This window comes from Fringilla coelebs (genome assembly GCF_963513975.1).
Source record: "Fringilla coelebs genome assembly, chromosome: Z".
Taxonomy (NCBI): domain Eukaryota; kingdom Metazoa; phylum Chordata; class Aves; order Passeriformes; family Fringillidae; genus Fringilla; species Fringilla coelebs.
In genome coordinates this window covers 23,173,813-23,190,998 of record NC_140031.1, presented here as the reverse complement: position 1 = coordinate 23,190,998, position 17,186 = coordinate 23,173,813, and the positions used below count along the sequence as shown (strand labels likewise).

Sequence of the window (17,186 nt, the reverse complement as noted above, 5' to 3'; positions counted from 1 at the left end):
TCTCACTTACATGGAACAACAATGGGTTGGTTTTCTTCACCTAGAGAGAAAATGGCAACTCTTGTCCTAATTATTGTCTAGAAGGATGCCTAGATGTCTTCCCATGAAAATGCTTTCCATCTGGTCATGGCCGTACTCCTGAATGCAGCTGTTCCAACCCAACTGGAGGACTCTGCAATTGTTGAAATCCATGAAATCTTTAGTCACCCATTTTTTCAGCCTGTCAAGATCCTTCTACCTGACAGCTCTGCACTCCAGCTCATCATCACTCTCTACTCTGGTTTGATACATTAACAGTGAACAAGAAATAGAGATTTTGTTGTATTTATGAGGTTTTCTTTTTTTTATTCTTCCCTTTTCTGGATGGAAGTACACGTTAAAGGCAAAAAAAATTATGCCAATACAGATTTATAATAGCTTTCAATAGAATTTGTATTCTGGAAAACATGAAACCAGAATTCAGTATACTTCACAAACTGATTAATTTTGCTGCCATGATTCCTTACAAGGAATTCCTTTCAATTTCTTTCAAGGAAGGAGGCAATGTTTATCTTCTGCACTAGAAGTATATTCCAGACAAAGAACATTAAAAAAAAAACCAAAAAACCTACTAACATTTCACATATAGTTGTTGGGAATGAGGGAGTGGGAAAAGACTGAAATAAGATTCCCGACGATCAAGAATAAGAAATACTGAATATTTAAAAGAAAAAGCTCACAGCTCATTAAACCAGACTCTGCTACAGAGGTTTTTTGCAGAGTGCAAAGCTGTGTGCACTATGCCCAAGGACCCCAAACCCCAGTGGCTGCTGGATCACAGGCAGGATCCTCATCAGGGTAGAACACAGGCACTGAACGTTTGTGATAATACTGAAGGCGTGAGAGCAGTTTTTCCACTACATGAGGGTGTTTTTCAGACACATCATTTTTCTCTTCAGGGTCATGAACAATATCAAACAGCCAGAGTCTCTTTACTGGTGGATCAGACGACTGAATCTGTGACTCATTGTACAAAGACGGTGGAGGGAACCAATGACTGCAGCCTACAGGAACAGCAACAGACCAAGGGTCAGTTCTGAGATACAGAGCAGCAGTCTGGAGACACAGTTTTGCTATAACTGATGAATTCTTGACAAGCCCCTGCGCAGCAACTGATGCTGCAGACCTCAACTGTAGCCCTGCACCAGAACCTCTCAAGTGCAGGGCTACCTAAATACAAGTCTCATTTATGCAAAAAACCACTGAGATTCAAAATTCCATGTAGCTTTATTTCATATCAATTAATTAATTTTATACCCCCTCTTCTTGGATTCTACGATCCTTATGGATCCCTTCCAACTTGAGATATTCTGTAACAGTTTTTTCCCAGCATTTCAGTAAGTTGCAGACAAAATATTTGGAAAATGAAAAAAATACATAGTTTGGATTTTAGAAGTGCTCATTTTAGATCTTTGCAAGTGGTCAAAAACCTAAGAAGTTAGCAGAATTACTAAAAAAAATTAAAACATTTGAAACCAAATTAAACTGTCTTTGTGGTGGGTGGGAGATAGGATACACTGTACAAAAAGGAGTTATTTTGTTACCTGGATATCCAGTCAGTAACTTCCATTTTCCATGTCTTATTGCTGCGTGTATGGATATATTGAAAATTGTATCATCCCACGGAGAAGCATTGCTCTGTAGTAAAGATGTCCTCTTATCAATGCCAAGACCTTAATTAAACAACAAACTGAGTTAGGTACATTGCATATTCATGAGGTAATTTTTAGAACTCGGATGGAAGACAAAGCAGTATCACCCATTTATTTTTCCCTACTGGATAGAGAAGTTGTTGTATACATATGCAAAGATCTGTGCTATGACTCAATGGATGTATTTAACTCTACCAGTGGAATGGTAAGTAAAATGTCACAGCTGAGTCCAGATAACTGGATTAATTTTGTACACAGATATTCTATGTGTATCTCATTTACCTGTATTAAGAATGCTCATAATTGGAATTGCTAAATTTGGTCATACAAGTGCCTGTATCTTTTTACAGGTAGGAATATAGGCTTGAAAGCTCTCCTGAAGTCAATGCTACTGCTGTTAATTCTCTTAGGTCATTTCAGGAAACAAGTGCCAGGTTCTGACCACAACAGAGAGCTGTCCCTTTGGGCTGAGCTGGCTTTGTTCACAAAAATCCACATTTGGTCAGCAAGCTTCTTCTTTGGCATATCTTCATACTGTCTGTGGAGGAGCTGTGTATGATGTGGCCCCATATTCTGATACTATTGAAAACTGAAATGTCAATATGCACGCATTTCCTCTCAAAAGGAAACCTGAAGCTCCTTATAGGAGGGAGCTCAGGAAAAATAATTAAGATGCATTGACCAGGGATGATTAGGAGACCCCTTTGCTATTGAAACCAACAGGGAAGAAGCAAGTCAGACGGACAGCCAAGGAGCATCCTAACCAACTTCCATGTCAGCCTTCATAAATAAAATAGGCATTCAAGACATAACATCTAGAAGGTTTATATTAACTGTATCAGCTGATAACAGTTCACTAATGACTACCAGAAGGCAACTTTAATCAGACTAGAAGACACATTAGGAGATGGAGAGAAATCAATGTTGGTTTTGTAGCTTCTTTCCAAAGAGATGGTTTTCAATCAGTTTAGGGAATCTGAAGGACTCAGCTGACAGATTTTTGGATGAGAATCCATGAGATGTACAATGATCATGTAAGAGCCAATAGGAAGCAGAACGAGGTATTTCTAAAAAGAGTAAATTCTGCAGAACACAGTGGGGCAAATACACATCTAATGGAAAGAAGAACAGAAATTTGGGAAAGGAAATGCTACACACAATTTCTCCATTTTTTATGAAGGACTTGCAGAGTTTCTATTTTCTTACTGGACTTTACACTTTATTTTCTTTAATAAACAGATTTGTGCATACCCAAGTTCCCCCTCTACATCAGACTTCTATAATGTTCCCAGATTATAAGGATTTAGGATAAGGAGTAAGTATATAAAAGGGGCTACTTTTTGGAGTATGCATACACAGACTGGGGAGGACTCAGCTCATCTTACATCAAGAAGCACTAAAGCTGATCTAAAAAAGAAAATAAACCTCAAACCCCTATGAAAACAAGGAAAACTTCATAAGTAACCCCAGCAGAATATCTTCTGGAAGATAAATCCTCACACAGCCATGTGATGTCCATAGAAAATATTAAACAGTTTAAAGATTAATTCTGCTTACTTTTCAACATCACTGTGTTATGTGTTTTTCTGTCATTTGCTTTGCTACTCCTCCTTGACTACTCCTCTTTGCAATTTACCTTCTTAAGCATAATAAAAGACATTCGCAGGTCAAAAAAGAGAATCATGCTTTTTAAAGCTTACATCTCAAAACTACAATTCCAAGGTCTAAAGAGAAAATTATGTGAACCTGCATTTCTGATTTTAAAGTTTAGCATGAAGAATATGGTTCTGCTTGCTGAGCTACACACAGCATATGTGGAACTACAACATTACACAAGATAAACTATTTAAAACACTTCAAATAAATGGTATGAAAGATTGCATTTTTAGATATACTTTGCAAATTATCCTTAGAATGCCATATATGAGACTCAAAATAAGATTGAAGGAGATAAAATAGTTTTTAAACACTCTGATTTGGTCCAGGTAACAAAACCATGCTTGTGAATTAAAAAAAATGCTTTTACCAAAGAATGAAGTTGAAGTTATTTGGTGAAATACTGTCTTTCAGCAAAATTTCTTAAAGAAAAATGGATAAATTCCCTGATGTTGAGCTGTTACTAACAGAACTCTGTCAGTACTGTTATTCACCCACTGCAAGCACTTGCTTTGTGCCAAAGAAATATACTGTTTATTATTCAGGGAAGTGCACTGCTTTCCAGACAGTACAAGTCAACTTTCATCAGACACATTGGTCATAGAACAGAGACTGATGCTTGTTCAAATGCTCTCTACAAGGATTCTGACAGGACTGTCAGTTTATTACATTACATAACCACCAGATACAGAAGTATTATAAATTTTGCTTCATATGAATTCTTTTCTTCCTATTCTATGACTTGCAGCTTAAACTCAGATATTCTTCCTGCTGCATTTACCCATCTTTCTCCTTCTCTCCTTTTACAGGGATCCCTTATCTGATTTTGCAGACTGAAAAAGTCATATTGGTTTTGTTTCCTTTTCAAGACAAAATGATCACTCCCATAGCATCTAAGCTATGGGAGTGATCATTTTTTGTACATTTGTTCTATATTGTGGGGGAGTTTTTATTTCTTTTTTTTCATTATAGCTGACAGTAACAACAGCCATGTGGACTATTCAGCAGTCAAAGGAAAGATGCCTTTTATTAAGCTCTGTAATCAAGTCAGTCTTCATACTCTCCTTACAGATTTACATATTGAAAAATGTGATGCTTTTGCTTGTATAGAGGCTAAACATTTTACTTTTTTAGCCTTGGATTAGTGTATCAGTGGCTAATGAAATAAGCCTTTGTTCTTACCTTGAAAGAAAGTCCCACAGCCTTTCCCATTAATTTTATTATTGTCAAACAGAAGCCAGTGTTTCCTGAAGCTCAATTTTGGAGCCTCACCAGTAGCTTTATTTCTTTTTTAAGTAGTCTCTCGGGAAATGATAAAACTTGTATTAGTTAAGAAAGCAGTGACCTTTCATTCAGATATTTATTTTCAAATATTTAATGCTAAAATGAATTTTTCTAATAATTTAGAGTTTTGGTTGAATGTCTAGGCACCAATTAATATTCAAATAGCTCTATAGAAAAAAATATATATCTCTATAGAAAAAAGCCAGGTCTCTCAGCTGACATAGCCCTTGGCAGATGACTTTGGAGTTTATAGCACAGTTCCAGAAATCCTTTGTATTGACAGTCTTAAAAATGGTTTCAGGATCAGATTTTTAAAGGAGTTGGCCAACTCTCACTACCCACAAAAGTAAATACTTTAGAATTCTGGCCCTTTGCCCCTTACAGAAATTTCAGCTTAGTTCTTTTACTTTGGTTATCATACATTTTTTCTATACACACTATATTTCAAATTAGGGTGCAAAATCCTATGTAATTTTCAATAGCTAATCTGCAACATGTTCAGAAAGCATCAGTGAAAATGTGGGCTACATTTGCAAAAATAATTGCCATTTTTGAATATCCCATAGCATTCTCTTCAGGCAGAATGTTGGAAAATTTACTACTGGATAAGTACATAAGTAAGATCCTGACTGTTGGCCAGAGAATATCCAGGACTTTTTAGGAAAAGTGAACAATCTTTCAGCGCACTAAGTCTTGCTAATGCACAAATATAAGAACAACAAAAGGGGAAGTAATGAATATGGTGGGGAAAAGCCAACACTCCACATACACAACAGCATGTGCCCAGAACTAGCTACTGCTATTTAGGGAAATGTTTGCAATGCTTTAATGAACAAGCATGCTCCAGAGGCTGTCCAGAAAAGCAATCCCAATACTAAAACTGGCAACAAACAGGACACTATGCCACCACTGAGATCCTTCTTGTGCCTCACATGGTGTACTGTGCAGTTTTGATTCCCATGTTATGAAACAGACACAGAAAAGCCATGCAAGATACAAAACCCTGAGACAAGGAAGACTAAAGCTATGGAACAACTTCCATGTGAAGAATGACTAAATAAATAGGACTCTCTATCCTCAAAAATGGACAACTGACAAGAGAAAGGACAGAGGTCTAAGAAATAGCGTGGCCAGGGGAACCTGAGTAAGGAAAAACAAGTCTTTCCCAATAAGTGCATTGAATAAATTAAGATGTCATGTATTGAAAATAAATGATAGTATATATTCCCTTATTACAAACCAAACTCAGGTGTGGAATTCCTTCGCATGGAATGGTGTGGGTGCCAAAAGTTAATGCAGGTTGACTAACAAAAGGATTCATAAAGTGGAAAAAAAATCCCTCAAGAATTATTATATCCAAAATCACAGCCTAAAGATTAAGAGCAGGCTGTGGGGGCCACACAAGAGAGGTGTATTTATGTGCTTGCCCTCGTGCTACACAACCGCTACTCTCAGAACAATAAACTGGACAGATTTTTGGTGTGGTCTTACACAAGATGTGTTACCAAATTGCTTTCAGTTCAGGAGATGCAAATAAAAAATTAACAAAAGAAAGTGCTATATCAAAGTACATTTATACAACTTTTATTATATTAATCCCTGTATGCACTGAACTGAAAGAAACAAAAACTGAGAATCATAGCACCATAGCATATCTCAGGTAGTAAAGGATTCATGTGGATCATAGACTCCAACTCTCTTCTCCTCACAGGACTACCCCAAACTAAACCATATCACCAAGAGAGTTGTGCAGATGCTCCATGAGCTCTGACAGGCATGGAGCTGTGACACTCCCTGGGGAGCCTGTTCCAGTGAAGAGCCTTTCTGTAATGCCCAGTGTGAGCTTCTCCTGATGCAGTTTCATTCCATCTGCTCGTGCCCTGTCAGCAGTCACAGAGAGGGGATCAGCTCCAGCCCCTCGGCTTTCCCCCTTGAGGAAGTTGTAGGCTGCCCTGAGGTCACCCCTCAGCCTTCTCCCAGCTGAACAAACCAAGTGACCTCAGCCACTCATCCCAAGTCTTGCCCTTGAAGTCTTCCACCACATTGGTTGCCCTCCTCCCTATGTATACATGATTCAGATTCAGGTTTAACTACGATTTCACAAATCCACGAACACCATAAGTAATTTCTAGCACATCCTCTAGTTTACTTAGTGCTATTCTTTAAAGGAACTGTAGAATAAAGGAATGGTAATATTAATTTCTACTAGCCATGACTTCAATGCACAGATCAGTGTGTGCAGACAGGTCAGTTATTTCCTTAGGGCTGTTTTTTCACTTGAACCAGAACATAAATCAAGAGGACAGTAATTGAAATAATGGATTCTCATTGAAATCAGAATCTGACATCTACATTATTTCCTGCTTTATTCATACCATTTTAAACTTTAGAAAAGCCCCCACAACTTACAGAAATGTTACAAGATTACAGGTTTTGCCATGCTGAAGTGTGTCCCAAAACATAGTTACTAACAGAAGATTCAACATAAAACAGAAAAGATTAACCAAAACTTCTTACTTGACCCAGCAATCTGTTCATTCACTTCACTTCCCAAGCATAGGGAAGATCATAAAAAATGCTGCAATGTGCTTAGCCCTGTTTTATTCCTCTGCACCTTTCATAAAAGCTCTCTGACCTCATTCAGTATCCCATGTGTACTCCTGATTTAAAACATCATTTATTTTAGGAGGGTAGGTCTTCCAGAAAAAAATCTGTCTTCCTACATATTTTTGCATACACTTACAGCAGCCTTCTGCTTAATCCATTAGTTCATCTATCCAACTGGCCAATGATTTCTGGAGGTGGAAAATAGGAAGCAAAATTTTTTCACATTTCTACCCTTCTGATCAATGTACTCTTGAGAATCAATCATCTGTTTCTTGGCTCATACAATCCTAGTTACCTACCAGAAACTTATCTAAAATTAAAAAATACTAATTTATCTGACTACCATAAAAACCACAAAAATGTCTGAAAATCCATTTATTTTCTCTACAATTCAAAACCTTTTAAATTCTTCTTCTTCTACTGCTGCAAACCAAAACAGCTTCATGATCCTTTCATGCCTGCAATGCTACATGGTAATAGAAGAAAAGAAGGGTTGATCCAGTTATACTGCATTTTACAGCTTTAGATGCCTATCAGAAGCTCTCATCTTCCTGTGTGGAAACTATAAATCCACTTTGTTTATCTATTTAAGTCTTACGATGTTTTCAACAGTTCCACTGATAATCTCTAAAATATTTAATATTCAATCAAGAGCAAATAATAGGCAAAAGGTTTCCTAATGCAACCAAAAATAGCACAGACAACAGCAAAAATCCACTGCCACACTTGGTAGGAAGGCTGGAAAATTCAGATCTGTAATCTTCTTTGCAAATATTTCCTATGATTCACTTCAATCCTTTGCTTTTTACTTTGCAAAGCAAATAGTCCAAGTACAATGTAACTGTTATTTGTAAAATGGTTAAGGATAGTCCACACCCACATTGAGCAAATTCACAAGTTAAAAGAAAATAAAAGGTACAATCTGACCTGCTTTTTAAAGAAAGGCTTGCTCTTTAAGTTAATCTAAAAGACAAATTTTTGGAAACATTTTATTAAATATAATTAGTTTCATAAGAGTATACTCATTTAAACATTGATATCTCATTTTTAACTGTCAGCAGGAAGAAGATAGATTAAATAAAGTGTAAATCTTCAGCTGTGATTTAAAAGAAGGACTATACATGTTTTATATCAATATTCATGGTATTTTGCAGATCTAATAAAAATAGATCAATTACTCTTCTCATTCCTCTAGCTTTCCTTCTTTCATCCACTGAGACCAGCTCAAGCATTCATCCACTGAGACCAGCTCAAGAAACTTAAAAGTATGGCAACATAAATAGACAGTACATCTAAAAATAAAACATACTCCCTTCAGTGTATGATTAAGATGATGAAAATGACTGACGTGGAGAACAAGTTTTCTTGGCTGGTATGAGATCAAAGAGTACACAGTTCTCTCTAACGTGCCACTTAGCAAGGTCCTGACCACAAAACTTTAAGTGCCCAAAATGCTTGAAGCATGCTGTATTTCTGTACACTGTGGTCTACAACACAAGCATGTGGGGAAGCAATGTTGGGTACTGAGGAACAATTTTGGAGAAAGACAAAGGAACGTTAATTTATTATTTATTTGTGAGCCAGAGCCCTGACCAAAGAGTAATCTGAACAGCTAAGCGAATATCAGAGCAGCCATGCCTACAATTTTCCAATATCCTACACAGTAACAAAAACATTCTTTTATAAGCAGCTCCATATAATTAGTGTCCTTTAAGGAAAGCAGAAGCAAATGAAGCTTCCACTGTTATTACCATTATTTCTTTATCTGCAAAAGAAGGATGTTAGAAGTTATCTACCTTTCTCAGTGTACTTCCCAAAGGAAAAATGAAAAATATCAGCATTCTCTGTAGTTAAACTTTTATTTCTGATAACATGATGTAGCAGCAGTATGACAAGGAAAATATAACCACAAAAAGCTCCAAGCTTAATTGCAACCTGCTTGACAGAAAAGACTGAAAAATCTGTATTAAGAAAAGGCACCAAATCCAGTGTGAATTAAGATTTTAGTTGGCTCACACTCTTTGCACTCTAAATAAAAAACATATCTGAACAAATACTAAACAGGTGCTACTGCTTTGCAGGTGTAAAGCACATTAAAGAGCATTCAGCTCCAGTACGAATATCACCATCATTTCCTGTGAAACAAGTGTATGGACATATTACACTGGATGTCTCAAACCTTGCAGTTTGTAGGGTATACTGCACAAAGAGATTCCCTAGATATTTTCTTATTACTAAAATTTTTCTCTGTACTTCTCAAGACATGTATTTCAGTATAAATTTTGTCTGGCTGTGCAACATCCCTTAGAACATTTTTGCTTACTCCACTCTAGTACTTAAATAAGAGATAACAGGATACATATAGAGCAAGTTTACTTCTCATACCACATGACCATGTAGGTCAAGAAACTAAACAACAACAGAAGAAAAGAGAAAGATTCTCACGTGGATAGAAAAGCACATAAAAAAATAAAGAAACAAAACTAGTTTCAATTTCACACTGGAGAGGGACCAATGGTCCTAAAGGAATTTGTGCTGGGACCTGTACCATTGAACATATTCCAAATGACCTGGAAAAGCGAATGAACAGTGAGACAACAGTTTGTGAAGGATAATAAGTTATCTGAAGCTGGCTGAGAAGGATGACAGAAGGCCTGTATGAGGCTGGGTAGTAGGCATCATTATAGTCAGTGATATTTAATAAAGACGCAAGTAAAATTATGCACGTGTGAAAAAATAATCTGAAATTCACTTAAACGTACAAAATGATGGCCTTTGTGACCCTCATAACCAAGAGCGAAACCCTGGAATCACAACAGATCGAGCTCACGCTTTTTTAGAATATGTCAGCTTTGTACAAAAAGAGAACTGAGTGAAAGGAATTATTAGAAAAGGACTTGTTAACAAAGCAAAAAGCCCCCTGCAACTGGAAAACTGTAGCTTTGCTCTTCCCATCTCAAAAACAAGACTGAGAAAGTCCAGAAACCAGTTGCAAGGTTAGCTGGTATGCAGTCCCTTGTAAATAAAACACATCTGCTAGATGCGCATACTACTTAATTAAATTTGCATTTTCTATGGAACACCAAGGACCAGGTTGTTTCTGCTCCCTCCCATCCTGTGTAACATCGGCCAAATGCAATCATATAATCAAAACTTTATTGTTTTAAATGACAGGGGATATATCATTTAAATATGCAGGCCAAATACTTTGAGCACTTTAAACTTACTACACAGTAAGTAGTAAGTTACTCATTAAGTATTCTGAGTGAAATCCCATGATCTACGTAGTTTTTAGGTTTTTCAGGATAACTTCAGCCTCTACCTGGCCTAACTAGATATCACCTACAATGCAGAGCAGCACTACTGCACTTCATTCCGTGCAGCCACAGAGAAGAAAACTCAAATATGCTGAAACTCTGAGTGACACATAAATTCTTTACTTAGGAAATTCATTGTCTGCTATGGCTAGAAATGGCCATGTTTCAATGGGACGACGCTATGTTTTCTGAACAAAATGGATTGGTGTTTTATTTTTTGAACCACACCAGAGATGTTTCACAGATAATCTCCATGTTATTCTATCACTTCTTAAAATCTTTTAATCACATCTCAGGTATCAGAACAGCTAGGACAACTCTCTGAGCTGCCAGTCCCTTGACATCCTTTACCCAGGTTATAAAGGTGACAAAAGAGATTGCATTTTATCAGTAAGCACAATTGTCACTCAGACAGCAATGCAACCAAGTCCTGCTTGTATTCAGACACTCTTGGGGGGATCACTGCAAGCGCTGATGTTTTCAGACTTATCTCTGCTAGCAGAGGCTGAAGGAACACACACAGAGCTACAGGTGTGACAAGAAGCTCCCATCACGGGTTTCTGTCACACACAGTCCCAGAGCAAGACTGCACCACACAGCAGACAAGAAGAAACTACTGAACTACAGAAACTAGTGCTTGCTGTGAGGCAGCTTTAGGGAATGAAGTAGCACTTATGCATATGTTAAAAAAAAGATATGGTAAATAATTTAAAATAATTCAATCTTGTGCATACTGGCTATTGACTCTCTGAAGATTCTCACTCAACAGACAGGCTTTCAAAAGGTAAGGCTTTCACCTGGCAATGGTAAGTCTCAAGGCAAGAAATTGGATGTTCAAATTCTGCTGAGAGTATACTCTAAGACATTAAAAAAAGTTTCCTTGTTTTGTAAAAATGTTTTTATTAGAGAGAAGTGAACAACTCCATATATGTTGCAGAGTAGAATTCTGCTTAATAGTTGAACCAAACCATGCAGACTATTTCCACTAGGACTTAAAACCAACAAGCAGTAACGAGTATTATTTCCATAGCAAGGTAATGTATATGCCTCTCTGCCTCTTGTGATCTGATTAGTAGGCTATAAAAACCACAGAGGAGATCCCCAGACAGAAGTCTGGGACTGGCAAACCAAAACCCACTTACATATGAAACCCAAACAGAAAGAGACTATTTTCTAGTATTTTCATTATCATCTTTAAAATCAAAATACTATTTAATAATCCAGTAAATTCCTATTGTATCCACCATCTCGTATGTATTGCCAGAAAAATGGTAATTGAATAATTCTCCTACTGCTTCCATTAAAATAAAAGCTTCTGTTCTTAGCTAAGTTATCTGATGCTACTATCAATATTTAAAATTTTTATTTTCATGTTGCCCAGTAAAGAGAAAAAAGAAAACCCAAGCAGTTAAAAATATCACACATGATTACTTTCCTAACAATAGACAATGCAAAACCCTTATAATCATCTTGCCCCATTTCTGTGCTACAATAGCAGAAGTGTAGGTAAAAAAAAAAATAATCAAGAACTTCCTTAAATATTATCAAATTCCAGATAAAAATTACCCTCATGACAGCAGTCTTCAGCCTCCTAGAAATCTCACCAGCGCATACACTCAAATCCTGTGTGATTGGCAGGCTTCCCGTGCTTCACTAATGCTCAACTGTGGAACAGCGGGAAGTCAGTCAGAGCTTCAAAAAATCTACCCTGAAACAAATGGGAACTTTTCCATTAATTCCACTGGGCTCTGGTTCAGACTGGTTAAGCATCAGCAGTAACAAACAAGGAATTTACACCCTACCAACTCCTCTTAATCAAATAAATGAAGCTAAATTCCCCTTTATCCATACAGTTCAGTAGACACAAAGTGTTTTCCACAAAACAGTCATATGAAAGGCTTTTTGTCCTAAATTTTTTTTGTTGTAAATTTGCATTTACAACAATCACTTCTGGCAACAACACATAAGCTTTAATCAACTACTCAAATAAAAGTGATTTTGAAATCAAAACAGAAGTGCCAATACATGATTTACCAATTCTTCAAAGAAAGAGTTTAAGAAAATAAGAACACACAATGCCATAAATTATAGCAAAAACTGAGCATTACGGATGAGCAGATGAAAATGAATTCCAGAGTCATTTTCCCTGCTCCAAAACCCATGTCACCATGCTCTGAAGTTCTAGAAAATGAAAACAGTGTTTACTTAAACACATTTCCCTGAAGCAGTGAAACAGCAGAATGAAGGCAGACTCCAGGTAACAGGTAACCAAACAATTGGTCCTTTAACATGGAGCCACATACAGGAACACAAAGTCAAGAAATGAACTATAACTTCACTGCAGTAAAACTAAGGAAGCCACCCAGTAACTCTTCTTTGTGGTTAGCACTGCTTTCCACAACCACATCTTCTGAACTTTCCTCCAACAGCATTTTTCCAACTGCCCAATAGTTTCCTCCCTGAGGAAATTCCCAGGCCACACCAAAAGCACTAACCAACTGAGTTATTCTCTTTGTTACAAACAGTTTTGAACAGTGACCTCCCATCTTCCAGGAGAGATTTCTCCACAGCTCTGTGGAAGTCTGTACTTACATTTCACATCATGTGATAAATACAAACATTATTAATGACAACACAGAAAATAATGACAGCATGTCCAGATGGGTTTGGGTTACTTTGATTTCCATTAACACCAAATTTGTACATAAAACTTTCAATTTATATAAGAAAGTAAGGAAAGTTAGTGGGTACACAATTTGTAATAGATTCTCAACATTCTGCTATCCTGTAAGTCTTACTTCAATAATATACACGTTCTTGAAGCATTCAAGCAGCAAAATATTCTGTAGGCACAGTATGGCTTTCATTTGCAAGTGATCTGGCCTACAGTTTGATTTGTAGACAGTCTACAAATACATTAAATCCCAGGTCACTACATTACACCATAAAAACCCGAATGGTACATCAAAAAAAAAAAAAAAAAAAAAAAATCCAGATTTCCTTTGGTACTTCCCAGTTTTTAAGTACCTGGATCTGGAGAAAACAGAAAAGGTTCCAGGAAAGTTTTATGAGGGAACATAAGAACAGAGAAATAGCTTTCAGAATACACCATTTCTAGTGAAGGCCACTTCAGCAATTAAAAAATGGTACCATCTACATCGTTCATCTGCACACAGAATAAAAGTAGTCTGGATCTACAGACTGTGTCAGTGGATTTTCATTCTGTTTTAATTTCTTTGCTTTATGTTTTTGATTAAGCACCAACATGCTTTACATGAACACAAGACTTTTTTTTTTCCCTTCTAAATTTCAGGAAATAATATATTGAACATGATTGAAGTTTTTTATTATATACCCTAGACCACAGTGGTTACAATATCTAGAGAAGTGCAAGTACTACATTTTTCATTTCCACTTATGAATATTAAATCAAGTCTCTTACATACCCTGAAAATCTGGACTGTCTCTAATGTAGTAATATAATTTATTACTAAATTCCCTAAAATCCTAAACCACCCAGATGAATCAACTTCTCACCTGCAAGATAAGATTATATTTTCAAAGAAAATTTTATTGAGAAGTAAAAAAGCTAAAGGACAAAGGTTACAGTTAATATTTTTACAGTTGGAAGATAAACTTGGACTTCATATATCTTTCATTTATAAACATAAGGTTTTTTAAAATGCTAAATTTGTTTGTTAACAGCATGAAAACACACGGCTGCTCTCCAAAAATTTATAACTCTCCATTTATAACTTTCTCTCCCCTATACTACAGAAGCAGAAAAAGTCCTCATTACAAGTAGAAAAGAATTCCCCAAGCAAAATTCTTCCTTGACCATAACAGAAAACTTTGCACTGTGTTTCACGTGGATGAACTATAAATTTGTTGGTGCTATACTGCAAGTTTAGTTTTAGCATTTTATAAAAGGGAAACTTCATCACAAGAATTTCCTTTTGCTAGACTTGATTCTGTGGAGAGGCCTGTCAGTTAGTTTTCATCAAGAAATGCACAAGACAAAGCAAACTCCAGAAGGATTCTTAAGAATTTCTCCCTATTGCTTTGGCAAAGAGCATACTGTTATCTTAGCATGAATACAATTCATATTCCTTCAGCAACTGATTCAGCTTGGCTGAATTTGGCTCCCCTCCAGCAGACAGCTCAGTCAACTGAAGTATAATCAGCTCTGGTTGAAAATGCCAGTCTCATTATGACCCGTTTGATACTCTGCAAATTATCCTAAGGCCTTTATTGATAACTGCTGAACTTCAGCAAATCTCAATCAATGAACTCAAAAATGAAATTAGAGTGACTTTTCACAAAAATGCAGCAATTGTTTTTAATTTCATGATTATAATGGATAACGTTACAAGTGTATAGACTGTTCTTTCTTAGGATATATTCTTTCATAAGATATATGATTTGAACCAACTTCATTGTATTGTCTCTGAATTAACTCTTACCTACACAAGTAAAATCTTGGGAAGAGATGGAGAAATGGGAAGAGATGGAGAAATGGGCAGGAAAAAAATGTTATGGATATTTATCTTAACATTCAATAAAGCCAAAATTTAGAACTTACTGAATTTAGAACTTACTGTATTTTCAAAAAATACATATAATTTAGATTCTTCATAATCATAGCGGAAAAGTTAAATATCAAAGCCCCAGCAGGTAATTTAGACTGTTTTAAAGAAAGTATATATAAGAGGATCTTGTTTGGGAACAGAATGTTTTTGATTAGACACAGCTTGTTGTACATTAACAAACCTTTAATCATTATATTCATTAGTGCTTCTTAGACTTTTGCCTTCTGACGAAGCTTCCAAGACAAAAAATCTCATGGAAATCAAAGCTTGAAATTACAAGGTAGCTTTGAATAGCACTGTTAAATTAAGTAACATTTTCCCTCTTCACTATAAAACACAAACACTATCAACATGAGAGTGGAACAAGTTCTTCACAACTATTTCTAGGCCTGCTGCAGTTAGGTGGTTTAGGTGATTGTCTCTACTACAGAAAATTCTCCTCACCAGAAAGAACATCTTGCACATATTTTGAAAAGGCTTGAAGTCACATGAGGCACCTTTTTCCATCTACACCTCTACGTCTTCACCCAGATAAAATCAATTCATTTTTGCTTTTTTGCTCATTCTTCTAAAGCCAACAATTTTTCCTTCATGTTAGTAGTGAATAAAATACTTATTCTACAGTGTTGCCTGAAAGATAGCTCATAGAAAGTGATTTTTCTATTTCAATTATAGAAATAGAACTTTTATACTGGCTTATCCCTTTTATAAGGTGCATTTCTGAAGCTACACAAGTGTTTGTAGCTCTGATGCCTTAATTAAAGTGAAAATTCATGAAAATGTGCCAGAAGGAAGAACAATCTTGGTACAGCCACTTTGAAGTGCAGATGGCTCTGTGAGCTTACAAGACCTTTGTATATATGTTCTTTGTACTGATTCCTCTTTTTTTGAACCATGATGTGTAGAGCAATTATTTCAGCTCAACAAGGAAACTCTGGAAATGTCAAGGGCTCTTCCAGCCTACACTGTGACAATGAATTAACAAAGAAATAAAGGGCTTTGCCACTTCATCGAGGAAAGACATTTTGTGACCTTTCACTGCTTTATGGAAATAATGAGTTTTCTACAAAACTCTGAGTCTTTCCCTTCTTTTTATAAAATAAAAACATTTGAGGAATAGCCTTGACCTTAACCTTGGGAGAACGAACAGAATACTGATCTTAAAAAGAGGATGAGCCCTGAGACATTGTAACTTCCTGACATCATGTTGACAAGGTGTAGATCTGTGCTGCACACAAACTTAAACAGTGAAGCTCACCTATCTTAATTCACTTAGTTAAACGCTATGAAGATCTAAATCTAGTATTATTACTTCTAATGTCAGTTTTATCATAGCAACATTTGATTCCAAAGGAAAGATTTATACTAGAATATCATATTCAGTCTCTTACCTTTCAAAATACATATTCTACTTAATTTCAACAAGAGTAGACATGTGAAGCATTCACCTTCTCTTTTAGAACATATTATTTCTTTTAAAAAATAGCACACCACACAAACAATTGAGTTAAAACCAGAATCATCAAGGGCAGCAAAATATCCCAGTGCACATCACCTAGGTGAAACACTTATTCAGTTACTACATTCTTAGACAACCACAGAATAAAAAATTGAAGTTATTCTAAATAAGAACAGACTTCATATTACAGCCTACAATGTCAAACATCACAAAAAGAGAGACAGTAAAATGAAATGCTAAACTTCCATTTCCTAAGGGAAAATAAGGGAAAAAAAAATCAAAATCTTACTTTTTCTAGGAAACAAATTTTTACTGATTGTACAGAACTTACAAATTATTGAAGATATGTCCTGTCGTGATGGCCTTATATGTGAAACACCCAAACCCCATCTGCATCGCTGTAAGGATGCTGTGTTGAAGGTAAAGAGAGCTGAACAGCAAATCTAACAACCTGTGCTCTGTTAAAATTTTTTAGGTTTATGGCTCAGAGATATTTAATTTGAAAAATATAATCTACCATTTATGTCAAGACTTGCATAAAACCATAAAATGCTAGTATTATGTTCAAATAATTATAGAATAC

The 17,186-nt window shown here is 36.0% G+C and overlaps 1 protein-coding gene across 1 annotated transcript in view; it reads right to left on the bottom strand.

Annotated features, from left to right (window-relative positions):
• Positions 1-370: 370 nt before the first annotated feature.
• ARSB (arylsulfatase B) overlaps positions 371-17,186 on the bottom strand; it is a gene marked incomplete at its 5' end in the record, with an annotated part of 62,751 nt that continues 45,935 nt past the window's right edge. The window contains 2 exons of the mRNA XM_084225317.1: positions 371-1,043; positions 1,584-1,712. Of these exons, the coding sequence (XP_084081443.1) occupies positions 778-1,043; positions 1,584-1,712 (395 nt within the window). The 3' untranslated portion in view covers positions 371-777. The remainder of the gene's footprint in view (positions 1,044-1,583; positions 1,713-17,186) is intronic.